Source organism: Engraulis encrasicolus, chromosome 2 (genome assembly GCF_034702125.1).
Source record: "Engraulis encrasicolus isolate BLACKSEA-1 chromosome 2, IST_EnEncr_1.0, whole genome shotgun sequence".
Taxonomy (NCBI): Eukaryota; Metazoa; Chordata; class Actinopteri; order Clupeiformes; family Engraulidae; genus Engraulis; species Engraulis encrasicolus.
Window position 1 is genome coordinate 21,840,483 of NC_085858.1, and position 27,839 is coordinate 21,868,321.

General features: G+C 42.0%; 1 protein-coding gene across 1 annotated transcript; it reads right to left on the reverse strand.

Annotated features, from left to right (window-relative positions):
- Window positions 1-8,022: 8,022 nt before the first annotated feature.
- zgc:171844 (uncharacterized protein LOC100151763 homolog) lies at window positions 8,023-27,526 on the reverse strand. The gene is made up of 6 exons (XM_063217237.1): window positions 26,977-27,526; window positions 22,869-22,992; window positions 19,806-19,879; window positions 18,726-18,840; window positions 8,738-8,835; window positions 8,023-8,159 (listed from the first exon to the last, which is right to left on the reverse strand). Exons 1-6 carry the CDS (start codon window positions 27,053-27,055, stop codon window positions 8,023-8,025), a joined length of 627 nt encoding a protein of 208 aa, XP_063073307.1. The 5' UTR covers window positions 27,056-27,526.
- Window positions 27,527-27,839: the final 313 nt, after the last annotated feature.

Sequence of the window (27,839 nt, forward strand, 5' to 3'; positions counted from 1 at the left end):
CATGTCCTTCATTTTGCATTTCCAGAAATAGACATTTAGCTGCAAAACGTAGGCTACTGTATTTTGGCCATACTTGTATTAGTTTATTACTCAGTAGATATTCATGAAAAAAGGAAATTTGGCAATAGGCAGCACAGTGAGCAGCATACAGTAGTTGCAGTAGGCATACCTACTCTGGCCACAATCCCACAGCGCACCGTTAACCTTCATAATACAAACATAGGCCGCCTAGTAGCATAATAAAATGATGAGAAACCAATGAAAATAGATCAAAAATATATTGATTAATTTTAAAATTCTAGCTAACACGCTTTGTCAGCAAGTGGAGGTTTACAAACTTTCCACACCGCACTCTGCTTGTTGGCCTCCGTTACACTCACCCCCTGTACCTCAATCCCATCCGGGTCACGGCACCAGTGAAATTTGGTGTTCCTGCGCAGTCCGGCACTCAGGGTTCAAATGCGCCAACTGCCAGTCAACTCTCCAGTTCGGGCTTGGGAGGCTTGCAAGATACAGCTGAGCTAAAGGACAAATCAGATGGATACTATACGAGGCTTAGGGAGGGAGGTTTAGCCTACTGCATTCCATGCCACAACCTGTTGGCCTCCGTTACACATGCTCTTCATCACAGTACACTGGTTTCTGTGGAACTGTGCTCATGTCTATATCCCCTTAATGCGCGCCGTACCTCCAGTGGCATGCTGTAATAGTCATTGAAATGTAACTACCATAGCACTACAATACTATGACACAACACAAGGCCTTTAGTAATGCACCACGATTTGGTCATTACCATACTGGTAACAACAAATGTATAAAGCCGCGTCTTAAGGGGTTAAACCCTTTGCGCGGGGCCCTAGTTATAACCTACTATCACCAAAATTGTAAGTTCTATGTCTTAATCTGGTACTTAAGGCTCTCGGTAATATCAAAGCAATGTTGTTATGATGTAGTTGACTCGTTTTAGCAAAGAGGGAATAGACCCGCCGGCAACTCCATCTGCAGTAAGAGGTATAGCGATGCATAGACCTAACCCACCAAGGCAGCAACTATCGGTCCTCCCTGGCTTGTTTGTTTACCCTCTCCTCAAAGTCAACCCAAACCACAGGCAGTCTCTTGAGGCCTGGCAGTAGCTGCATCTTCACTGTCCTCTAAGTGCAAAATGGTAGAACTAATCACAAAGTCTCACTGTCTTTATTGAAATGATTGTGCAAAGCAGCATGGAAATTCCCAGGCAGGCAAAGTGGTCTTAATCTGGTATGTAAATCTTATTCTGACTCTTGGTAATGTAGTACCGGTAATGTTGCTAAGATGTTGGTCCTTTTCAGAAAAGCACCAGAAATCAGTGGCGTGCACCGACATTTTGGGGGGCAGGTGCTCGAGGTGGAGGGCGGGGTGCATGTGAAAGTTCCTTACTGGGCCATAGAGACTATATTCTATTCTATTCTATCAGCCTATTATATTATATTATATTATATTATATTATATTATATTATATTATATTATATTATATTATATTATCACAACACATGCAATACTAAGTCAGACCGCTTCATCATGCCCCTTCCAAAGCCTTCTTTCTGCTTTAGCTGATTTAAATAAGGAATCGGTAACACTTTATAATAATGGATGCAAAAAAGCATTATAAAGACTCAATAAATAATTAAATATTTATGAACAAAACATATGTTTGTAAATGAGTTGTAAATGTTATGTTAATATTTTTATTTATCAAACATTTACTTTTTTGGTAAATGAATAAAAAATACTCTGTTAAAAGTTTTGTAAAATCTTGAACATATCATTTGTAAATATTTCATTAAGCATGAATATAAATTTAGGCTACATAATAAAAACATTTGTTAAGGTTTAGTTATTATTAGTAAATGATTTGCTAAGTCTTTATAATGCTTTTTATGCATCCATTTTTATAAAGTGTTACCAAAGAATCTCATGGTCCCATATGAACAAGGTTGATGCTAAAAGATGTGTGGAGTGAGTGAGTAATTCTTCTTACGATCAGCCGATGCCAACATCATGCTACAACTCTCCTTCTGACAGGTTGCTAGGGAACTATGACTGGTTATGGTACCTGTGATGTGTCATCAATGCTGTTTTTCTTCGTGTCCTTGGAGTGGTTGGAAAAAAAACAACAATTAACTGATGCTTAATACTGTATTAGCTTCACAGTATTTTTTCCATCCCTCAATGTAATTGGGAATATGATTGCTTAATAAATATTATTAAATACTAATGGCATGGGTTACAATGAGACAGGGCTGTATGGCCCATGCTGTAAACTCATGCTGTGTTATGATGCACCAAAAGTAAACCTCACACTTGAAAAGAAACGCGCACACAGCACAAAAAGCTCACACACACACACACACACACACACACACACACACACACACACACACACACACACACACACACACACACACACACACACACACACACACACACACACACACACACACACACACACACACACACACACACACACACACAGCACTTAGCAAATCACAATTTTCTACCTGCTTATAACAATAAAACAACAACATGTATGACAATAAATCCTTTATATATAGTGGTAATTTCAGTATGGTATTCTTACTGTACTTTGATGTTAACGCAGACATTCGTGATGTGGAAAAGCACCAACTTCTACTTACCGACAAAAAACGGAAAGTATCTGTGGCCTGAAGAGAAGATGAGAAGATACATGCATTATGTGATGGTGCCCGAAGAGAACTGTGGATGTGCTCGGGGCTGCTGACGGCTTTGGCTTTGCTCAAGTCAACATCATTTGAAAGGGCCCCCCCACCCAAAACATACAATGTAATGAGAGCCCAATGCTGGGCCCCCTATCTCCCTGGGCCCAGGACAACTGGGCCGTTTGTGCCCCCCCCCTGCCGGCTTCCTTCACATGCTGCTTAGGCCTCAGATGGACAGGCAGTGTAGGGGATGGTGTTTATCCCCACTGGGGCTCACTGCAGATGGTGGATATCACTATCTTAAATCCCGGTAATTGGCACTCGCAATATTGGCTTCCCTGACAATCAGTTTTTGCTTAGAACAGCTGGAGCGATGGGGGAACAAACTGTCTGTTGGCTATTATCTCCTTCTCTCTTTCTGTTGCGCACTCTCTCTCTCTCTCTCTCTCTCTCTCTCTCTCTCTCTCTCTGCGTTTTTCAATTCTGCACCTTCAGGGTGAATGAATTTGTCCTCCTTTTGGTTCCATTGGAATGCCAACACTGAATTTATTGATTTGTTTTTCTAGTTCAAAGGTGACATAATTGGCCTTGTGAATGTTAAATGAAGCGGTGGTATTTGCGTCATCACCACGCCATGAGAAGTAAGTACGTGTGAAATAGAGTCACAGAGCGCTGTAACATTAATGAGGTCGCTGGTCGCTGAATGAATGTGACACGAACGCGACACTGTATTAGCCAACAGTTGTTTGATTCAAAGCCAAGCAAATAAACCCTTCCAATGCAGTGCCATAATTGCAGCAATTAGGGTGGAGGGAAGTCACAGTAACTAATGCAGAAGCCCATGGGGGTGCTCAGCTGGAGGATGCGATGGAGGCTGCTGGAGATCTTCCCCATCAAAAAGCCTCAAGCTTAGTGTTTCTCAACGGGGGCTCTACAGCCCCTCAGGAGGGGCATTGAGAAGTCCTGGGGGGCAGCTCAGAGGGTGCAGTGCTTAGGTACCATTGAGGTGAATTAGTTCATTATATTTTTTCGTACGGGGGGGCGTTTTCAGGCTTACGATGAGGTCAAGGGGGCATTGCTTCTGATTAGGTCCAGCATTTATTAAAAAAAGGTTGAGAACCACTACTCTAGCTGATGCTGAGTGCCAGTGGAGAGCAAGTGAGAGAGAGAGAGAGAGAGAGAGAGAGAGAGAGAGAGAGAGAGAGAGAGAGAGAGAGAGAGAGAGAGAGAGAGAGAGAGAGAGAGAGAGAGAGAGAGAGAGAGAGAGATGTGGCCATGCTCGAACGCTCACCGCACCACAGCACACCACCACGCACCACGCACCACGCACACCCACTCACATCAGAGCACGTCAGCATCCACACATCTACCCTACCCCTCCCTTTGCTCCCTATGAGTCATACAGCGGCACTACGGAGTGTGTAAGTAAGTAAGTGCGCTGTGCGGGTGGGTGGGTTTTGTGGCTGAGCAGGTGGGTGGTGTTGGCATTTCAGAGAGTGCTAACCTTTTGGCTCCATGACGGTAATGAGGGCAGTGACTGTTTACGTGACAAGAGATACCGCTTATTAGCCACCTGAGGCAGGTTAGAGGAGGAGATTAATCAGATTTTGCCTGGACATGGTTCATTGCATGAGTGCAGCTATTGTGTGTCTACCTGTTACAGCCTGTATGAAGCCTATGTGTGTGTGTGCGTGTGTGTGTGAGAGAGAGATACATCATTAGTATTTTTATGAAGCACAACCACTGACCTCTATAATAATAGACATCATTGGGCACAACTAAGCATGCAGCACATACAGTATTTTGTCAAGCACAATTGATCAGATGTATACAGATTTTCTTTACATTTAATTGAAGTTTTGTCAAGCAGAATATATTTCCAAATGTAAAGATATCTGCAATACTTTACAGCAGGGTTCACGTGTCTTATTATTGTCTGTAAGGGACTTGGAATGCACGTGTTAAGGGCCGACTAGGTCCTTTTTATTCAAGAATCAAGATTCAAAAAGCTTTAATGTCTAATATGTTTCCATATTTGAAAATTGTCTTATGATTGTTATAATCAACAATAAAGGCCTCATTGACCGTGACCAAGAAATGTGTGACTCCACACCTAACAAATTATTGATTTTGCTCAACACATGTCTTATGTCAATTCCTACACAGACAGTTAGGCATTAGTGGCTAACGTGTGAACCTTACAATTGAGTGTTACCCAGAATTCCTTTTCTTGCAAATGAGTGTGTCTCCCTGTCAGAATAACCTGGGCCAAAAATGCCAGCCTTTCATTTGTAAATAAGGAATTGAACAGTGTTCGGCATGAAACAGAATGACTCAGACTGCTGAATAATGAAATATGAAAGGGATTATTTCATTCCTTTTTATTCAACGAAAAGACCAGCTATGTCCAGACTGTGCTAAATAAAACATTATTTCACAAAAGCACACAGTGCACAAGAGCTGCTCCAGAAAGTGCTACCAAAACCTGTAGAGCTCCCTCAACGTGTGCAATGGGACCTCACTGTTGTCTACCCATACCAGTTGCTGTGCATGAACAGGCCCGTCAACAGGGGGGCAAAGGGGTGTGTTTTCCCGGGCCCAGGGAGATAGGGGACTCAGACTTGTGTCCCCAATACATTATATGTATTGGATAGTGGGGCCTTTCAGTGGGCCTGGCAAAAGCTGTCAGCGGAGAACACATGTATGCTACAAGTATATTGCACACACAGCCCTGCAATTTGCTACTGTAAGTCTGTATTCTCAGTCGCTTTCGACAAAAGCGCCTGCTAAGTAATGTACAGTATACTGCAATACCGGTGCTTAACAGCTGTGTCACATTTAAAATTTACAAGTTAATAGATTACAACATCATTTCAAAAATACATTCTCAAACATTTTGGTAAAATTCATATTTTGTTGATGTTACAGAAGAAACACAAATAGCAATAATAATCAATATGTCACATGAAAATTAACGGTGATATTCGGCAGATACTTCTACTGTATCCATGGCACTCTCCATGTCATCCTCATGTGATATAGGCTTGTTGGCAAGCAGAGCAAATACAGTACAGGGTTATCACAAGTCATATTTTCATGTAAGTTCAAGCAAGACTCACACCTCTGTGTGCTGGACAGCTGAAAAACAATCTCACACCTGACTTGTCAGTGTATGAAACTTTATCCAGGACTCAATATGTGACACTAAAGTTCCTCCCTTTGCCTCGCATTATAACTCAAAAGACAGATAATTTGTATCAGTGTGTTAGTTTTACTGCACATTATATGTGTGTGTGTGTGTGTGTGTGTGTGTGTGTGTGTGTGTGTGTGTGTGTGTGTGTGTGTGTGTGTGTGTGTGTGTGTGTGTGTGTGTGTGTGTGTGTGTGTGTGTGTGTGTGTGGTGTTACTGTCACTGGTTACTGGGTACTGTCACACAACGTTTACATGATGTTTTTAAAGCGGAATTAAGCCTTATTCAGAATTAAAGTGAGTTACATCGGACTTAAAATCATCATGTAAACGTAGCGACTGTCTTATTTATATGTTTAGTTTACTGCACATTGGAGATTGGTACGCAATTTCAAACTTCTGTGCTAACCATGTTACATTGATTTTTGACAATGAAGTACACTTGACTTGACACTTGACTTATGGTCCCTTTGCCTCACATAGAGCCGCCACTGGGAATAGCATGGTTCACGCAAAAGTTGTTTCAGGCAAAGGTTTCGGTCTAGGGAGCCTTATGAGTATTGCAAAAACGGGAATCTCTGGCATTGCATATTGAGGCCTTTGGTGTCATATACTGACATGTTGGATTTGTCTACATCTCCGCATTCACAGACGCATGTAGCCTAACAATAAAAGGCATTCAATGTACAGTATTTCTTAAAGAAAACCCTCTGAGAAACTTGAACCAAAACAAAGAAGAATGGTCTTTACAGCTAAAACAATGTGACCAGTGGTGTAGTCTATATAGAACGGAGGTACTGTATACACAGCATACCCACCAGAAAAAAAAAGATTTCAGTATACCCACCTAAAATTGCGAACTGTGAATTCTGTATGTCCACTTAAGTTTCATTGTTCCATATTTAGAAAAGCACATCCACATTTAATCAACTGTGACTCATCATGAAAGTTAATAACATGACGATAAGATTACAATCAACATTTATACAGAAATTGCAGCTGTAAACCCATGGCATCTACAACACTACATCCTTATATTGAGGTCAAGATTCACCCTAAAATGCACTAAAATGCAGGAAATTGCATCGGATCATGTTCAAAATGGTCCCCCCTGCCTCTGAAATATTACCTTCCATTTACAGCCCCCGAGGGACCCCGACCCCTGGTTTGGGAACTAATGCCCCTATATGGCTGCCCAAATATACAGTATGCCCACTACAAAAAAAAGTAGACTACACCACTGGATGTGACCACTTAATCATGGAGAGACTGGTGTTTCAGGGATTTGGCATCCAATAAAATGAAAGCTACAGTTGCAGAGCATTGCTGTTACATTTCCCGTGAGAACTTGAGACCTGAATGTGGCCGGATCCAGCGGATGCTCGTTTACAATGACGACAGCACGGCTGTTCTCTGCATCGCACCTTAAAGACGGCAAGACAGATCACACACTGTGCGTGCCGGGCTGGCTTGGTAGTCTGCTTGCTGAATGTTAAACCCACGGTGCATAATGAGCCTTAGCTAATACATGAGGTGGCTGCCGTGCTGCTTAAGCCATCATCTGAATCCGCTGTGCACATTTGGGAGTGTTTACACGTTACTTAAAATAACCTCAAATGAGTCTGTTGATGTTAGAGAGGTGACACATAACTGTCACTCAGCTTTACACACAGTTACATCCCCTCCCACACATCAACATACATAATAAATGCATAATGAAATAGCTAATACACAATTATAGACTGGCACAATTGGAGACTGGTGTTGCTGGAGCAACCATTAGGGATTCTTTTCACTTCATTTTTTTCTCTCAGCATTTACTCTTTCAGTCGTTAACTCACACATTCTCTCTCTCTCTCTCTCTCTCTCTCTCTCTCTCTCTCTCTCTCTCTCTCTCTCTCTCTCTCCTCTCCTCCTCTCTCTCTCTCTCTCTCTCTCTCTCTCTCTCACACACACACACACACACACACACACACACACACACACACACACACACACACACACACACACACACACACACACACACACACACACACACACACACACACTTACTGTCACATTTTGTTTCATTCAGCAGCCTGTCATCCGTGATTTTGGAGCTACTACGTAGGCTACTCTACATAACAGAGCAAGTTACACCACAGCAGTCCTTGAAGAGTCTTAGTCCTGTTTTAGTGAAGAACTGCTGGGACACCTGTGGTGACACAGCGCTGGGCGGTGGTGGTGGTGGCGTCCTTTGGTCTTTTGCAGCACCTATAGAAGCAAGGGAAAGTGGCGGAACACTTAACTTGACACCGGCATCATGCATGTGTCATAGACATTATGTCAATGTCATAAATAGTTTATGACTTTGTCAATAAGTGACATTCGTTTATAGCTAAGACAGCCCACACAATGTCAACTTTTCATGACCATAAAACGTTTATGCCATTGACATCATGTTTATAACTCGCCCATGACTGTGTCATGACACTATTATGACACTGTTATGTCATACGTAAGATGTCGGCGCCAAGTAAAGTGTTACCAAAAGTGGTATAGAGGTGACAATCATCAATATATTCATGATGATGACGATTAAGGCATTGCATTTGTAATGTAACACAAGATTTCAACACAAAATCTTAAGAGCTAACAGATAAGGTCTAACTATTAAATGTTAAAGTATTAAAAAACAGGTTTCAGAAAAGGGAAACTAAGCCCAAAAAAATCATACATGTAGAGGAAAACAATCTCTGATCTATAGCATCAACTGATCAGAACAGTAAAGGTCTCAACACTTAGTAAATGCTGTACGGAAAGAGGTCTCCGGAGGTGTGTGTGTGTTAAGCTCCATGGAAACAATGCTGATGGGTTCTTACTTTTTCCCAAGCTCTTGGGAAACCGAGCCTTCAGGAAATCAGCCATCTCTTTGTCCTCCTCCCTCTCCCTGTGTGCAGAGGAACAGAAGATGGCTCTCATATGGATTTATCACTACGCACCGCCACCGGTGTGGTTCAACCGTTTGCATATTGAAAGATGATTGTGGTGAAATGAACAACATGGAGCCAAACATGCATTTGTGTGTGACCTGTCTGTGGCATTATGAGCAGGTCTCAGGTGCATAGTGAGATGGAAGGCATCTCATTTGGAACCACACATTTAGGTTGTTTCTCCATCTCATTTAGGTTCTTTCACCACAGAGTGCCTTCACCTCAGTAGATTGTACATAGCACAAGTCTAAAATATAACATTATTTGCATTACATGACAAAACATGCCCCTCTCGAAATACACACAGTGGAAATACCAGTGTTAATATAAGTCTTATAAAGGCAGAATTAACTCCATTGAGACAACATTTGGTCCCACCCAAACATAGTGTTAATAAAGTCAATATTCTGTTAACGTTAATATTGTGTAAACGTTATCGTGATACAAAACGTTATCGTGATACATTATATTTTGATATAATGCCCTTTCTCCTCTATCATTTCTATCGTGATGAACTAATTTTATCCATTATGACTGCTAATATACAATTTCATATAACTTAATAACATTTTGTGTTGTCACTGTACAGTACATGCTCTGAGTTCATATAACCATAAAAAAAAGATTAATTTGAGGTTTTGCGTCACATCACACAATAACGAGAAAATTAAGACAATGGACACATACGTAATTGTTGTATATCATGATATACTGTATATCGTTATCGTGATATAAAGTAATCCATATCGTGATATATTTTTTTGCCCATATAGTCCAGCCATAGTGTGAAATATTGAGCTCCCCAGCAAACAGCTTCTTCTGTCACCTAGCTAGCGCTGAAAGCTGTCACCAAAGCCACTCTCAGCAGCACATCGTCATGACAGCTGAGAGATGCCAAGGACAGACCAATCCATACTGTGTGTGTGTGTGTGTGTGTGTGTGTGTGTGTGTGTGTGTGTGTGTGTGTGTGTGTGTGTGTGTGTGTGTGTGTGTGTGTGTGTGTGTGTGTGTGTGAGCATGTTTTTCCCCTTTGTCTATAAATATAGTATACGGTATGCTGTATATGGTATTCAGCACACATTTTTTGTTCAACTGTGTTGAAAGGTGAGAGTGCCTTCACACTGGTATTTTGCATACACGCGATCGACTCCTTAACACGTGCTGTTTTGTTGTTAGGGTGATAACCTATTTATGTGTGAGAAAGGAGTTAACAAGAGAAGTTAAACCACTTAGTGTTTGTCATTCGTATTCTACGGTACAACCAAGTGTTACAACAAGTGTTAAAATCAGTCTATTTATGACAGCTCCATTATACTTGTTAAAAAACCTCAATGTGCAAACACATTCTGGAAGCGGCTCTGCATTTCAAAACGTGTGAGAGTGTGTCACGCTCAACCTCTCCAGTGAAAAGCACATGCTCTGATGCACCTGACTGATCTCATCTCCAAATCTGGTTTGCAGCAACCAACTCCACCAGGTCTTGTACTTTACAAATAATGAAAAAAATCCTTTTCATTTCTGCAAATCAATTGACTTGCATATTTCACACCATTAAGGTGCAGGTGTAATTTGTTTAGGGGGTAGGGGGTGGGGTGGGTTCGATGGATAAAAGGCACTGGCTGATGTCTCAGGGTTCCCACACTTTTTCAAAAATAATTTTCCAGGATATTTCCAGGACATTTCCAGGACTATTTTTGGATAATTCAGGACGGATATTTCATCCGTCGGACCCACAATTTGGACATACACAGCGACACACAATGCATTTTAGAGACAATGTGACTTTAAGGTTGAAATGAGTTGTAATGAATGAGTACAGTGTGTTAGGGAAGAGGGTACGTCCAAAGACGTCATAAGAGCATAGTATGGCATGGCCGCAAGGGGAGTCACTTTCTTCTTCTGCAGTTAGTTACTAAGGAGACTAGTGATAGGAGGGATTACATTTAACACTGACAACTGGATCTCCTCTCTTGACCAATTTTGCGAAGTTACAGAGTTCAGATTTTATCCATTATGGCGTTGCACCCACTGACCATGAGCACAGTGTCTTTAAGCAATGTCCTCGGACTACACCTAACCCAATGCATTTTCCATTGAGTGATACTTCTTATCCAATGTACGTTATTTGCTTAGTACTGGCAAAATGCAAAGCCACTACCGCCAGGGCTGGAGTGTGGAACAGGTCATAGGACATAGTGAATTTGTGTCAGCTGTAAATAAGGCTGAATGACAGCTGTAATTTAACCACAAACTGAACATTGACGACAGGACATCCTATTTTGACCGGGCCGGAACTAGCAGCAGCTTCTCGCACCCACAATGCAATTCAAATTGCGGAGTTTCCAGTGTCACAATTTATCGATCATGGCCTTGCATCCACTGCGCATTGGTGTCCCTGGGCTACGCCCCCGTACTACACCGTGGCCAATGCAATTTCCTGCGAATAAGCGTTCTTATCCATTCTATGTTCTTTGTCCAAAGGTATTGACCTGGGTTGCGGTTGAAGATCACCAGCTGTCCCGCTAGTAGGAATCTGCTGGAGCTTGGCGACCACACCCCTATGTCAAATTTCGCAAGCCCAGCACGTGCAGCCTCTGTTCAATTGAAATGCTTTCTGATCCACAAAACGTTTATTAGTAATATTAGTAATAATAGTCTCTCTCTTATCGCAAAAAATAGTGTAGGCTACTTGGATTTAAATGCATTCTCCACAAGACTTGACTTTGACTTTTTTGCTCACCAACCATTGTGGCCAGTGGTTTCTGTCTTTCTGCAAGCCAGTTTTGTTGCCAGTTTCTTTTTCTCTGGAATATTCTTGCATACAAACAATTGATGCGACTACTGTGATTTGTCACACCAAAGATCAAACTAGCTTTCAAAGTGGCTAGTGAGACTGAAAGCTCTGATCTCCAAAAAAGATAGCAGTACAATTTTTTGTAAGGAAGTGCTAGCACTGCCTATTTGTAGGCCTATTATGACCGTAAGGTTTTCGAGAGATATATAACGCCATGATATCAGCTAGCGACTTTTCAGCAAGCCAACTAGCGACTTCTAGCGACTTTTGGCAACACTGAGTCAAAGAATATGACTGTATAAGTGCAATCAAAGATGGCAACCTGACCAAACTGTGTGTGTGTGTGTGTGGACAATAATGTATTCAATACACCTAGGTGGATATAAATTGAATCGTCATGTCTAGACTCGGAGAAGAGTAAAAATTATACCACAAACAAAATCGGGAAAAAGTTGAAGGAAAAAAAATCCAGGTCAAATATTTTTTTCCAGGACATTTGGTGAATTTCCAGGACTTTCAAGGACTTGAAAACACATCTCTAAATTTCCAGGTTTTCCAGGTTTTCCAGGACGTGTGGGAACCCTGTGTCTGATATGCATCAAAGATTTGGGGCTTGTGTGTGAGAGGGTGGACTAAATTGGCACTGGCTGTGCTGGGTCCTGTCAGGGGCGTAGACCCACTGTAGCTCTGCTCCCAAAGCACATGCAGACCACATGGACCCCGTCCCCAACTGCAATATAATCCCAGACTCCTTTGGGGCCATCCTTAGGCTTGGGAGATGCCTCAAGTCAAGTCAGCTTTTAATGTCACTTTCTTCATATGCACAAGTCATACAAGAGAAATGAAATTACGTTTTCTCTCTATACCATGCCAAGACATAGACATACACAAGACTGACATCTTACAGACTGACATGAAGTGCAAGACAGGACAGGTAACAGTGATGGACTGGTAACAATAAGTGATTAATAATAAATAGGGGTGCCGCCAGAATATGCTGCTCATTGAGACTATTCTGTCTACTGCCAAATTGGATTTTCACGAATATCTACTAAATAATGAACTTACATTTACTAGTATGATCAAAGCAAAATAAGTTTTGCTGCCAAAAATGCCTATTTCTGGAAAATCAAAATGGCGGACCATGGAGAAGATCCTCCTTTTCGTGTAGCCTATGAAAAGTGCCATTTTCCCAGTCATAATGAATACTTAGAAATTGATGGTGGAGGTAAGTATTCATGTTAACGGTAACATTTATCAATGAGGAGCATGAATTCTGGAAATAAACTGCTAAGAATATTAGACAGTGCATTTTTAACTCACTCATTATGGTTGCCTCATTTTTGTCCGTTAAATGTGGGCTTCACGTCTGTCAGGTTTTATTTTTTCTTCAAATGAAAATATGAGCATCACTTGTAAATGTCATAGAGACACTGATAGTCTGGATGTGTTCACTCAAGGCTGTTCTTGACAAGAACTTAGGCATCTCTGCTGGCTTTGCAAAGCACGGTATAGGTGGGAATTACAACAAACCATACAACTGTTACGTATATGCCTATTTCTTAAGTGCTGATCATACGTATCTATTTTGCCAAAGGTCAGTTAAGTTAAGACTTGTGTGTGTGTGTGTGTGTGTGTGTGTGTGTGTGTGTGTGTGTGTGTGTGTGTGTGTGTGTGTGTGTGTGTGTGTGTGTGTGTGTGTGTGTGTGTGTGTGTGTGTGTGTGTGTGTGTGTGTGTAGGTGTGCGTTCAGCAACTCAAGATTAAGCGTTTGTTTCCTATAGCTGAATGACATGGCAAATTAATTTGGAAGTTGCACAAGAACAGACAGTTAAACCGTCAGTTCTGAGTTAGTTGTGAATCAAACAGTGGCTCCAACATCTGAGGATTTACACAGAAATGAATGTTCTGGGAGTTCTGGCGTTTGCTTCCATAATCCTGGTGGTTACCGCTAGTGGACTGGATTCTTATAATGACAATGACAAGCAAATCATTAATCGCCTGATCAAATTAGCTAACGAAAACTTAGCTCACTTCAGGAAGCATTTAGATTATTCACAACGCCTGGCACATGATGAGGTATGATGTTTTTGTGATCATTTTGACACAATATTTTATATACTTTATTATAAAATTGGCCAACAACGGGTTTTTTTTTAATGGCAGTATCCTGGAGCACATTTGTGAGTACAGCTGAAACCAACCAACTGTCCAAGGAAAACTTCAGCACACTTCCACCATCATCCGGAATGTCATATCCAGACTGGAGCACATATAGTAAGTATCATGAAAATGTAATTTGATCCTATAAATGTTTCATTTTCATTTGTTGAATAGGACTGTGATTGTCTTGCGTTGCTCTTTTGTAGCCAGAAATTGACTGCATTGCCTGCCCTGACTTTGCTGAGTGTGTGCAGAAATGGCAACTGGCACAGGTAAGATTATGACTGAGGGTTTCCACAATGAAGTTTTCATAATGATTGAGTTAAGATAAGTTTGAAATTGAAGATTCACCTTATGTCATATGCATAAAATGTTGTCCAAAACCTTTGCAAAGTTTTTATTTTATTTCATCTATTCTTCAGCAAACACTACACGTTTTCATTGGCCTTCAAAACATGTTGTGCTGGACTTAGTTAAACTTCAGAAATATTCTCTGCTTTCAGACTTGGAGAAAGAGAGCAGAAAGGTGTGGCAGCAACATTTTTGAAATGCTTGCCCCTCCGATGTCTGAAGCGAGTGTGAAGGATTAAAATCCAACTGTGTCTGTCCTCTGGATCAGCAATTATGTTTTCACTACCATATCTTCTTCATATGTAATTGCAAATAATAATAAAAGAAGCAACCGAAAAAATAAGCCATCTGTCTTCATGGTCCTGGTGTATTGTGGTGAATGTTATATAATGTATTGCTGCCATTATGCATTGTGTGCCGTTTTGAGCAGCTATAGATGTGCAGGAGGCAGTTTGATTACAAATACACCTGTACTGCTAATAAAAAAGGGAACACCAAAACAACTCAGTACAGCATACAGTACCTCAACCTAATTACACTATGTGGAATCAGACTGTGAAATCACATTTCACTGTGTGAGTAATACACATTTTCAAGCATCAGTAACCTAGGAATTCCTTTTGTTATTTTAGATTTCCCTTCTTTAGCAGTAGGCATATTAATATAATGAAGGGCCTATCATTTTGTGGTTGGAAACCCTGAGGCCCACCCTTCCCCAGTGCCTCTACAATGACATGGAGCACACAGGTCTAGAAGAACTCAGCAGCATGGTGAGCTGCCCATTTTTAAAAACAAATATTTTGGGTGTTTTTAAGGACAGAATTAGACATGCCGGACCGCCGTTAATAATAATAGTAATAATAATAATAATAATAATAATAACAACAATAATAATAGATCAGTTTTATATAACGCTTTTCTTGGTACTCAAAGCTGCTTTACTGAAAAAAAAATCCACACATGATTGCATGCACACACACACACACACACACACTGTAAATACAGTACAAATGAACATTTAACATTCAACATTGAACATGTACACAGAAGATAAGATAAATATAGAATGTAGACATTACAATAACATACAATAATAACAGTGACAGTAGCAATAGTAACAGTAATAACTAGATTGCATTTCCTCACAGAAAATGCTGGAGTATGCTTGCCCGTCTTGCACTCGTTGCCCTTCATGCATGCCTTGTGCCAATGTGGTCTGATAAAAACTGTAAAATGTCAAAATGGCAGGGAATCCATAGTGGTAAATATGACATCATATTTGGATTCGTCTTGACCCAAGGATTCCAGCAATGCCAAGCATTTGATGATCGGAGGTTAATAAGGGCCAATATAAGCGAAAACACATTTCTGCTTATTGTAGCGCCCCCTAGTGGCGGACTTGCACAAAAATCATTACGTGTCCTCTGGGGTTAGTGTTGAACATGGGTATAGAATTTGGTTTTGATACATGTAGCCGTTGCCGAGATATCAGCTCACTTCCTGTTTGGCGTCTTCACCACCAAATTTGATTGGCTCCTGTTTGAAGACGGTTCAAGCAATCATTCCAGTTCCAATTTCGAGGCATATGTATTTAAGTCTGAAGATGCCCTCATAAAATGTTCGTGATGATCGGACAAAAATTGTGGGCGGGGCGCCATTTTTATTTTGACAAAGTTCAAAATGACAGGAAAAACTATCTCGGTGGAAAATGACGTCATGGATCGCCTCGGCTCAAGGAATCAGGGATACCAAGATTTTGAAAAACAGACCTACGGTTCAAAAGTTATCTTTTTCCTGTTGGTGGCGCTAGAGAGTTCAAGTTATCCATTAACTGAGTACAAGCAGCAAACTACGAGCCGAGCCGAACGTTTTGACATGGGAACAGACTCCCTATTTCAAAGAATTCTGGCTAATATGATGGGACGTAGAATAAAAACATAGAAGCATAAACAATAGTATGCTTGGCATGCAATGGTTATATAAAAGTAGTAGATTTGGAGTAGCAGCATTGTGAGCAGCATGTTGTATTGTCTTATTGTTCAAGGACTGAGGTAGTGCAGGTAAGGTGCAGTCTCATGGTGCCGCACCGTGTGTGTGTGTGTGTGCTGCAGGATACGCATCAATTTTGTGTGCTGTGCGGTAGAACACCAGACACCAGAGTCACCCTTCTACTTAGGGGCCTGGAAACTGAGTCCTAATGTTCACCGCACTACGGTAGTGGTTTTGGGTAGGGTGCGCACATCCAAAAATACTTCCTGCAGATGCCAGACAACAAGACAGTTGAAGAAGGTAGGTCTGCACACTGCCAATAAGCTACAAAAAACCAAAACCTTTATTATTCAAAAAGAAACATTACATGCAAAGCAGCATGGGATTTCCCAGGCTAGTGTTGGACTAGTTTACTAGGTTATTGGGAGATACCTTTACATTACACTCAATTACATTACACTTAGCTGACACTTTTATTCAAAGCGACTTTCAGATATTTACAGGGCATTGGTTACAGTCCCTGGAGCAACGTGAGGGTTAGGTGCCTTGTTCAAGGGCACTTCAGCCACGGATCTAGGTGTAGGGCAGTGTTAATTTCGTCAGCTTTTTTTGATTTAGTCTTAGTCTTAGTCACAATGACGAAAATCAATTTTAGTCTTAGTCATATTTTAGTCATTGCCTTCCCAATTTAGTCTTAGTCTTAGTCCAAATGACGAAAATCAATTTTAGTCATAGTCAAATTTTAGTCATTTTAGTCATTTTAGTCAACATTTCAAATTTTAGTCATTTTAGTCAATATTGTGGTGTAAAATAAATAACCTACATTGGCTATTGTATTATATTAGGTATTACTAATATAGCCTAGGCTATTGCAAATCAGTCATTTCAACATCATAGAGCAAAAGAGCATCACACACACACACACACACACACACACATACAGGTGCAGGCTGCGCTCTCTCTCTCTCTCTCTCTCTCTCTCTCTCTCTCTCTCTCTCTCTCTCTCTCTCTCTCTCGTGCATTAGAAGCTGCTGCATATTATATTTGATTTTGAGTTTGATCACGGAGGAAGCTACATGCTCTTCTTCACCTGACCGCGTGACTTAAAGCCTGCAAATTGCCGGCAGTGGGAAGACCAGCCATCCCTAGCCATCCCTAGTCTGCATGAAGTCTCCCTGATAGTGGCTTCCCGATGACCACGAGTCAGATAAAATTCTGCTGATGTTAGACTATGCAAGTTAGCGGTTTTTGTTTTGAATTGGCAATGCGAGCAGAGAACTATAATGACTCGAGCGGCATGTGTGGAATGGGCTTAAATAGATTGCGCGAGCACACTTCGTACAGTATGCCCTGCAAAAGTCCCAGGAAAAATAGTTTGGCAGGGGTATGCAGACTGGACGATAGAAAGGACACGCACATACAAATATTTAAACACTAATGCTGTTTTGTTTGTCGGGGATGTCGAGGTTCGATAAGCATGACCTGAAAAGAGTTTTTGGAACTTAGGAAGACGCTGAAGACGCATGGAAATGCTGTCGACTTCCTTGGGTCTTTTAGCGTTGCTCTCGACGAGAACAAGTTTCAAATCTCAACAGTTTAAAACTCCTTAGCGATCGCCCATCCATTGATTCTTTTCAAAACTAGGCTACAGTAGCCGTGCCTCTGTTACTTAAGACAGGCCAACTTTCCCCCTGCTGGCGCGCGCTCCCGCGGTGACTGATAGAAATAAATTCACAAATCCGACCTTCATGATTTGCTTGCGAACTGCCTACTGATATGGTTAAACCAGAGACGTTCTAAATGCAGAATAGAGAATCTTTGGTTAAACAACAAATATAGCAAACATTACAAAAAAGAACAGATAACGAACGCCGGGCCAAGACAGCCTAAGTGAAAAGGAGAATAGTGGAAGCTCGAGGAGGTTTAGAATGACAGTATGAGGAGGATTGGAGTGACTGTCATTAGCTACCTACTGCAGAAACACATGTCTTCGTCATGGACAAGAGGGTTGTTGAACATGTTTCAAAATGAACACTTCCCTCAACGTCGGCTATTTTTTTCTCTTTCTCTGGGAATGTTTTAGGACCTAAACTCAACTTAAATGGACTCGCTGAACTACTAGGCTACAGAACAACTGACTGAGCCGCGCCATGCACTGGCTGTCAGCAGATGCACGCGAGGCAACACAGCGTGAGCGCAATCACCTATGTTCAAGACACTTAGGACTATATTGCAATTACAAATTACGAATCAATTATACAGAATTATATATATTTTAATGTCCATTCGTCCATGGCTTGTAAATTTCGTCTCGTCTTAGTCTCCTTGACGAAAATATTTTTTTATTTTCGTCATATTTTGATTTGCTTGAGACAATTTTTAGTGCGTCATCGTCTCGTCATCGTCAAGGGAAAAAGGGGCGTTGACGAAATATTTTCGTCATCGTCGTGTTTGACGAAATTAACACTGGTGTAGGGAGAGAGGTAAGGGTGAGTTTCGAACCTGCAACCCTACAACCCCCTGATTTGAATACCAATGCTCGAACCATTACCTGAGCCGCTCAAACTCCACGTCGTCCACCAGGAAGTCTCGTGTCTCCACCAGCTTGTGGATCTGCTGCAGCAGCTCCTCCTCCTTCTGCCTGTCCTCGTCCCTTTTCTCCTTGTCTATTGAGAAGACAGGCGGTCATGAGTCACCCTTATACACACTCGCTTCGGCAGCACACATACTAGTGGTGTCAACAATGATCGATTCGGCGATCTGAATCGATGCGGGGCATGGACGATCCAGAATCGTTCCGGCAAGTTCCAGAATCGATCCGGCAATTTTTTAAACTTTCAATTACTTCCATGGATATTTCGGGAACAAATGAATGTTAAATTAAATAAAAGCACTTCAAAACATTGCAAGACTGATACAGACTGATACAGAAAACAGCCAATAAATTGTTGCTCAGTATCTGACTACTTGTATTGCCTCATCATGACTGATTAAACATTTGCTTTGCTTTCAGTAGAAATGTAATGCATTGTAGAATTGAATCGGAAAGGATGGCATAGAATTGAATCGAATCGAATCGCTACCTCCCGAATCGTGAGGGCAGTGCCAATCAACACCACTAACACATACAGTACAGTACTCACACTGGGCTGGACTGGGACCAAATAAACCATCCGGGCATTATTGGCTTACGCTGGCCCCTCACATATACGTACTACTGCAAGCTGTTTGGGTAAAATATGCCTGCTCAACTCAATCCACTGTCTATAGATAGGTTTCCCATTTAGAAACATTCGTGCTGTGAGGAGGGGAAAGATGCTCACCAAGCAATCATGTGAGTGCATTTTTTGAGCGACAGCAGTTTCCAAAATCAGAGGTTGCAGAGGGATCCTCAGCTGTGCACGCAGACAGGAATGTTTGTAAACGGGAAACCTGTCTATACTGAAAATGGAAAAATGGGACAACCCCATCTAAATTGTGGGCCAGTCCCTAAGAAAAAAAACAAACACACAAACAAACAAAAAACAGCACTATCGTCCCCTGCGGACTGTCGGCCCACCGGGAAAATGCCCTGTATGCACTGTACACATACATGTACAGTATCTTTGAGCGGAGATGCTGCCGTACGTACCAGGGATTGATATTGACTTTTGCAGCTCCTTCTTCAGTCTTGTGATCTCTTTACAGAGCTGAATGTCATCCATCCTGCGAGACAAGAACAATAGTTGAGTGGGTGTTTTCTTTTTCTTTTTCTTTTACAGGTGGGTGACTCCTGCTGTCATCCTATACAAACGGAATGAATTAGGATCAGCTCTTGTCAGGCTTTAGACTGTGGTGCCACAGCCCGTCATTTGTTTGACATTTTATGACAATGAAGCCATGTCATATCATGGGAATGCAAAGCAGGGGGGTGACACAATGGGGGTGTCAAGATGCACAGAAACAATACTAAATAATATTTAGCCCATCCATATTTAATAAAAAGATATCAGTGACCAGGAATGTTATTTCCATCTATATGGCAGATGAAAACATGAGGAATGTGTGTGTGTGTGTGTGTGTGTGTGTGTGTGTGTGTGTGTGTGTGTGAGAGAGAGAGAGAGAGAGAGAGAGAGAGAGAGAGAGAGAGAGAGAGAGAGAGAGAGAAAAAGAGAGAGAGAGTGAGTGAGCAAGTGAGCGAGCGAGTATCGGGAGAGAGATTCAAGCATGATGATTTCCCCATTGAGCTCCTCTTGCGGGAATGACAACTGTCTAATTAAATCAGCAGTATGCTGATTAAATCAAATACAAAAAACTAAATATAGCCAGAGATCAGAAAATGTAAAGTTAAAGGCTTCACCAGTAACCAAAGTGTGTGTTGTTGTGTTTTTATTTCCTATGGCATCCTTCAAAGGAGTCCAAAGACATGCCTGCAAGGTGCTAATGGCACGGAGTGCTGCACATAGCTAAACACAGGCCAGCTAGCTAGCTAGTGTGGTTAAGGATGGATTAGGACTCCGTGGGCCCCTGGGCCAGACAAAAAGAAAGACAACCCCCCCCCCCCCCTTAGGTGCTGCTAGTGTACAAAACAATTCAGGGTTTTAGAGTAGATATTAGAGACCCTATGTTGTTGGTGGTCCAGGGATTTCTCACCCAAGAACAGAGTGAGAAAACAATTTTAACGCAATATGAGAATGGTAAAAAAAAGAGGCTTAGGCAGAGATACTATAGATATGCCAATGTAATAGGTTGCTATGGGCACCCAACATGACCAGGTTCCGGTCTGCCTAAAGGGAAGTGTCATAATACTCCTAGCATTGAATAGAACAGTCCTTAAGTGTGCCTAGGTCTGCCTAAAGGGGGACTCCCCCCGCCTCCCCCTTGCGATAATAGAACCCGGAAACAATGGGCCAATGGAACCTCTCTCTCTACTCTCTCTGGCTTAGGTTTCGGGGGCCTCCTTGGCTCTTGGGCCCTGGGCCTGGGCCCGGTAAGCCCACGCAACACTCCGTCCTTGAGCATGGTGAGAAGACAGCGGTGGCAAGGGGAATGAGTCATGCTGTCTCCTGCCTCCCGTAAGAACATCATCCTGTTCTGCGCCTGCCACACAGCATCAGCTTCACCTCCTGCTATTCAGACAGCTCGGCCCTGCGGTTTCCTTTATTGTTCGGTCTACGCTTTTAAGGAATCAAATTGAAGACTGTGTGACTAACTATCTGTTGAAAAATCACAGCAGGAACAAAATGCCTTGGAGAGTTTTTTTCATTATGTCAAGACAATCAAAGACCAGAGAATCAAGAACCCAGAAATGAAACGTCTCTCATTTGTCAACTCCACAAACTTGCATCTCTCTCTCTCTCTCTCTCTCTCTCTCTCTCTCTCTCTCTCTCTCTCTCTCTCTCTCTCTCTCTCTCTCTCACACACACATACACACACAAACACACACAGAGCACACTTCACTGAGCCGTCCAGCCTTCTTCTCTATCAGCTTTCTCTTTCATTCCTCATGAATTGCCAGCAAATAAAAGTACCTCAAGCACCGTAAACTTAAAAAACACAAAATCTTTTAAGGGTCGCTGTCCTTCAGGAATACTTCATTACCTCTGACAGTATCTATCTTTCCTCGCCTTAACCTTCCAAGTTTGTTTATTGAAATGAGTGAGGAATGTACATTCAGTGCTACAACTGAGCTGGTTCAATCTTAATCAAAGATTCATTTCACATAGGAGAGTGCTGAAAGTTTTCAGAAATCACAAGACCACTAAACTATACACCATTGTAAAGACCGGGGCTCTAAATTAACACTAGCCAACCAGCCAAATTCTATTTCATTCTATATCCATTCTATTTATTAAATGTTTTTTTTTTATTTAACATGATAAATATATATTTTTATCGATATGAGATTTCGACAGTATGTTTCTCACTTTCATGTGCATTTACATGGATCATTTCGTTGAGAGAATGTTCAACTCTCTGCTTGTTTCCCAAGTCATCTTGTTCAAGTCGTACCCTGCTTAGTTCAGCACTTTGGTCTGCTACTGTTTTGGGAACCCATTGAGACACAGCGTTATAAATTTGCTGTTACCAGAGTGGCAATCACCAAGTCGTAGTGCATTACTAAAGGCCCTGCGTTATGTCATAGTATAGTGCTATGGTAGCTAACTTTTCACTGACTATTAAAGCATGCCACTGGAGGTACGGCGTGCATTAAGGGGCTACAGCGCTTGTTTGAAAGTGCTAAATTTGACTTAGCATGATAGAAAATAAAATACAATACAACTGCAATAAATGGGAGAGATCTGTTTTGACATGGCGAGCCAAAGCTAACCAAGAACTAAAGGGCTGGTCATTATCCCGCCTCCCCTCTCACGCCCATGAGCCCCTGGGGTATTTTGAACCGTTACCTGACCCAACTAATTGCCAAATCAGTCAATACGTGCTCTGCTACTATTGGACACATCCCTCAAAAACAACAAGTTCTAGCCTCAATTGACACATAAGCACAAAGGCAAACACAGAGAGGGTGGGGGTGAAGAATGGGGCTTATATAGTAAGACGCCTGTGTGTGCAGTATGTGTGTGTGTGTGTGTGTGTGTGTGTGTGTGTGTGTGTGTGTGTGTGTGTGTGTGTGTGTGTGTATGTGAGAGAGAGAGAGAGAGAGAGAGAGAGAGAGAGAGAGAGAGAGAGAGAGAGAGAGAGAGAGAGGTCTCACATGTATCTCAGCTCTGACTCTCTTCGCACCAGGACATCTCGAATCCTCTCGATCTTGAAAAGTTCCCCCTCAATGTCGTCCACCGTTACCGTTGAGTCAGCCATGGAGACAACATTCTCTGCTCCTAAAGGACACAAGATGAAATTGACAATCTGAATACAGAAGCTGCAATCCAGTGCCACATATTCCAAATGACCTGGTTGTATCTGTCCAAAAGTCCAAAGTGTACATGTAAAACCAGCACATTTCAAATATGAAGCACCGGATTGTAACCAGATTGTTCATCACTGAAGATATACACAAATGATCACAACATCATAACAAATATCACACCATCAAAGCCTTGAAAGTCTCGCCTTTAGTCTCTCCCATCAGATTAAAAATGAAATGTTCCCTCATCATGGCCAGTGATGAATCACTGAAAACGATTTTGGACATATCATTTTAAGATTGAAAAAAAAACGACTGAACTTCATGTCTGCCGCCTAAGTCTACCGATGTTTTTTTTTTTTTTTTTACAAAGCACATTTGTAAAACTTCTGGAGACTGGCTGTCTGACAGCAGCTCTGGCAGGAGAGATTCCAAACCCAGCCAAGCAGCACAGCCTGTGGGGCGTAAAAAAGCTAAAACTGACCCCTTACCAAACAGCAAGTGTCCCCCTTACTTTTCACCACCTACAGTAATGAAAGCACGTCACACAACTTTCCTTTTGCACCACTTTTTTAATAATCATTATTATTTCTATTTAATTTTTTGCACTTTTTTAGGGACAGCGACTGCAGTCTGAAGATAATTTCCTTGTACACAATACAGAATATCTGAATCAGAGAAAGATTCAAGATTCAAATAAGTTTATTGCTATGTTGACACAGGAATTTGTTTTGGCACATCCCCAACATCAAATACGTGCAATGAATATAACAGCTTCTTTCTTCAAGTGTGTGTGTGTGTGTGTGTGTGTGTGTGTGCACGTGTGTGTGTGTGTGTGTGTGTGTGTGTGTGTGTGTGTGTGTGTGTGTGTGTGTGTGTGTGTGTGTGTGTGTGTGTGTGTGTGTGCGCGTGCGTGCACGTGTGTTTGTGTGTGTGCGTGTGTGTGTGTGCCCACTGAGCCGAAGTGCCAGATCAGCCTAATGAGGCAACAGAGCGGAACACCCAGATTAAGATTTCATTAAGTAATTTAAGACAGCAACAGGCAGCCACAGCATCCGCCCGGTGCCAACTGCCAGCACATACAGCACAGTGAATCCGTCCGCCCACCCACACACCCACCGTCTCCTCCCAGAGCCCACACCCTGCCTGGCAAGACCAGTCGACCACGACACCACACTATGTGGGGAGACTATGGAGACGCTCTTTTGCTGGAATTTTGAGGCAACTTTGTGCTTTGAATTTCCTGCACGTAACAATGTAGTAAACAACATACGTTTTTTTTTTCTCTCTGTCAAACTTGAGCCGCTCTCTAGTTTTCTATTTTTAGGATTGCGCCATCTCTCAGATAATAGCTTGTGGATGCAAGAGCTGCATTTATATGCAACGAAGTGCTTTATTACCCAAATGACATTGAGGAAAAGCTCTGCATTCAACTCTTAATGCACGAGGTAGAAGACATCAAAGATGTTAAAGCACACTCTAACTGAATGAAAGTGATTTATTCATTCATACATAATCGTACATGGCAACTAAATTACTTTCGAGACTAATTTCGAGACTAATGCATCTGAATATATATCAAGGGGCACCCACCAGCGATTTCTTTGTATATTACATTTTATATACTGTATGTCTGGGTTCAACAATGTAATTGTTCTGTCCTCTGTCTGGCAACATTCATCTCCATCAGCATCATCTGGCCTGCTACTTCACCAGAGACAAACTGCAGCTCTTTTCATCTCAGCTACAGAGAACACAGAAAAAACACTTTACAACACAACAAACTCTCTCTCTCTCTCTCCCTCCCTCTCTCTCTCTCTCCGCAGCGAGGGCTATAGCATGAGTCATCTCGGTGCACAGGGATTGGGTCTTAATTGCCTGACCTTGTTGGTGGGAGGGGAAAAAAACGACGATTTCAAAACAAATATCAGGGATAATCACATGGGGGGGAGAGACAGAACAAAAATAAGCTTCTGTGCTGACGTCACTCATGTACATAGAAATTGGGAATTCCTGAGCGGCCTCAATTTCCCCTTTTCATGGCACGACTAAAGGAATCAAGGTAGTAATAAAGAGCTCTTGGAAGAGCTGCTCCAAAGTGGGTGGCCTCAAACCCTGTTACTTTACCAATATTTGTTTTTATTTCCAAAAATGATTCCTCGAATCCTTCCTGAAATTCCCCAAACTCCGGAATGCCACAGCTGTATTTCTAGTAGAGAAGCCTAATTTAGTTTGTCTGCTGTACCCAATGCCTCAAGTGATGTGCTGATCCATTACCAAACCAATCTCATGCATGTCATTAACTCACTGCTGCTCAGAATAAAATGCTTAGTTTCGGCACTCAACATACAGTGCAACGCTGGGAACACGACAGAGACATGTATGTTGTTATTGAATAAAAGTAATTGCAGAGGTGCTGAATTTCTGGGGCATTCTCTCTGCTTGAGGAAGCTCTAAATTGTGTAGATGTCAGTGTCTGGATTTTTGCCACCTTGTTTCTTGTCCATCTTATCTTTCCCCATACTCCATGTTAGTTATTAAGAGTATAGGCTTTCAGTGCATTCTTGCGTGGAGTCATCCCACTGGTGACATGAGGGGGGTTACACAGGCAGGCTTAGTGCTGACTTGCTCTCCTCTCACTGACAAGACAAGTAGCCTTCCCATTCCCACAGGGACTCTACTCTGCCTGTCTCTCGTCTCGTCTCGTCTCGTCTCCACTAAACCCCACACCACTGGAGCTCAGGAGGCTACAGATGAGTCACAATGCAGAAGGCGGAGAGACACATCCTCTACAGGGGTTACAGACAAGAGCCAGGCCCTGTGTGTGTGTGTGTGTGTGTGTGTGTGTGTGTGTGTGTGTGTGTGTGTGTGTGTGTGTGTGTGTGTGAGAGAGAGAGAGAGAGAGAGAGAGAGAGAGAGAGAGAGAGAGAGAGAGAGAGAGAGAGAGAGAGAGTGAGTGAATGTGTGTGCGCGTGTGTGTGTGTGTGTGTGTGTGAGAGAGAGAGAGATGACTGTAACATTCATCGGCACAAGCCAACAACTTGCAAATTCACATCAGTACGCATGTTGAGAGTTTGCACGAGTGTGTGTATCTACTGGAAACCTTTGATTGCCAAAGACCAGATAGGACTACGTTGTGTTAATCATGGAGTGAGATGTCATCAAAATGATGTCCTCCATTAACAGTAGCCTACTCCCACAAACAATAAAATAAGGGGCCAAGATCATGAGCAACTGATTCGAAACAGTCCGAGGTGCTCTAGACCCACAGCACTAAAGTGTCCTTGCTTGCATAAACGTCCTTGGTGACTGATTTACAATTTGCTTGAAATGAAAAGATGCAAGGAAAAGGACACGTTTTAGTTGGTCATTTGGCACATGTAGATTACACTATATACAAAATGTAAATTAAAATGTTCCCCAAAACAGCCACTTAAGATGACAAGGATGCAGGCTACAACATCTGTGACAAAACCACACTGTGCGCACTGACGCACATACCTCTTTCACTTCACATCTCTGTCCCCACTAAGGCATAGGCCATCATCAATACTTGTGAAAAAAATATGGCAAAGGTTAGGTAACGCATAGATTGCTTGAAATTGGTGATGCAGTCTGATTGTAAAGTTTGTAACAGCAATGCAAACAAACAATGTCATCTTCCATTTTTCCAGATGTGAACATTTTAATTCTAAATAGATTACAGTAGCCTACTCAGCACAATGGGATACAGCAGCAGGCACATCGATGAGGACTGACAGTCAATTGAGGGGGGCAGTTGTGTTGATAAGCTGTCAGTTTCGTCACAAATATGAGTCACTTGACATGCATCCAGCTTCCCTTTCTTGAGACCCCAGTGGAGTAATCCACTGAGGCATAGTATTCGGTTCTTCAATATACCACAAAACGGACATATTCCCAGTTTTTAAGTGAAAAGTAATATGGGCATTTAGCCTACCTTTACTTCTGGCCAAATCATCTAGTTTTGTTTGGTCCACAGAACCGTACTGGGTTGGTGGCGGTTGGTCCTTTTCCATCTTGCAGGGAAAACTGCGTCCTCATGAAACAATTCAAAATAATTCCGTAATTGTTTCACCTCTCGGGTAGCCTACTTAATTCATCGTAACTGGCAACAGTACAACAGCTGTTCTGCTCTCGCGCTGCTTGCAACAGCTTGCTCCGAGTGAACACGAGCGGTTGTGTATTTTGAGCGCAGGCAGCGCATGAATGGAATCACTACTGACATAAAAGCGCCACCTGCCGAGTTATGGCGAGTATACAATGTGTCCTGACTTGATTATCAGCTCTGCGGTTAGGATTGGCTATCATTTTTTAGGTGAATACATTAACTGGATATTTTAGGCAACTTAATTTAATGACAAGCAGCCCTCGCTGATTGTGTTGGCCCCTTGAACATTTCCTTAAATAGCCCAGCTTGAGTTATCGCCCAGGATTAGTCATTGCCCAATTTGCTCTTATTCTCCCTCTTCTTAGAAAGGAAAAAGGGCCACTTTATAACGGAATGGTAGATTGGGCTGTCTTTATAGATTGAGGTTTATGACATAAACCCACCTGTGAACACAACCTTATCTCATATTCAACTGAATTGACCACTTTCATCTTTGAACACTAGGAGGCATACTGTACTATCTCATAGTGCACTCAAAGTTGGCATTGCCAGGTTCTAAGGTTTTAATAACAAAAAAACAAAACAAAAAACAGTTCCAATTTAGAAGACAATGACAATAGCAATGGCATATGTTTGCAATAACATATTAATCCACTTTGGCATTTTTCATCACCATATTCAACAGTGTCCAG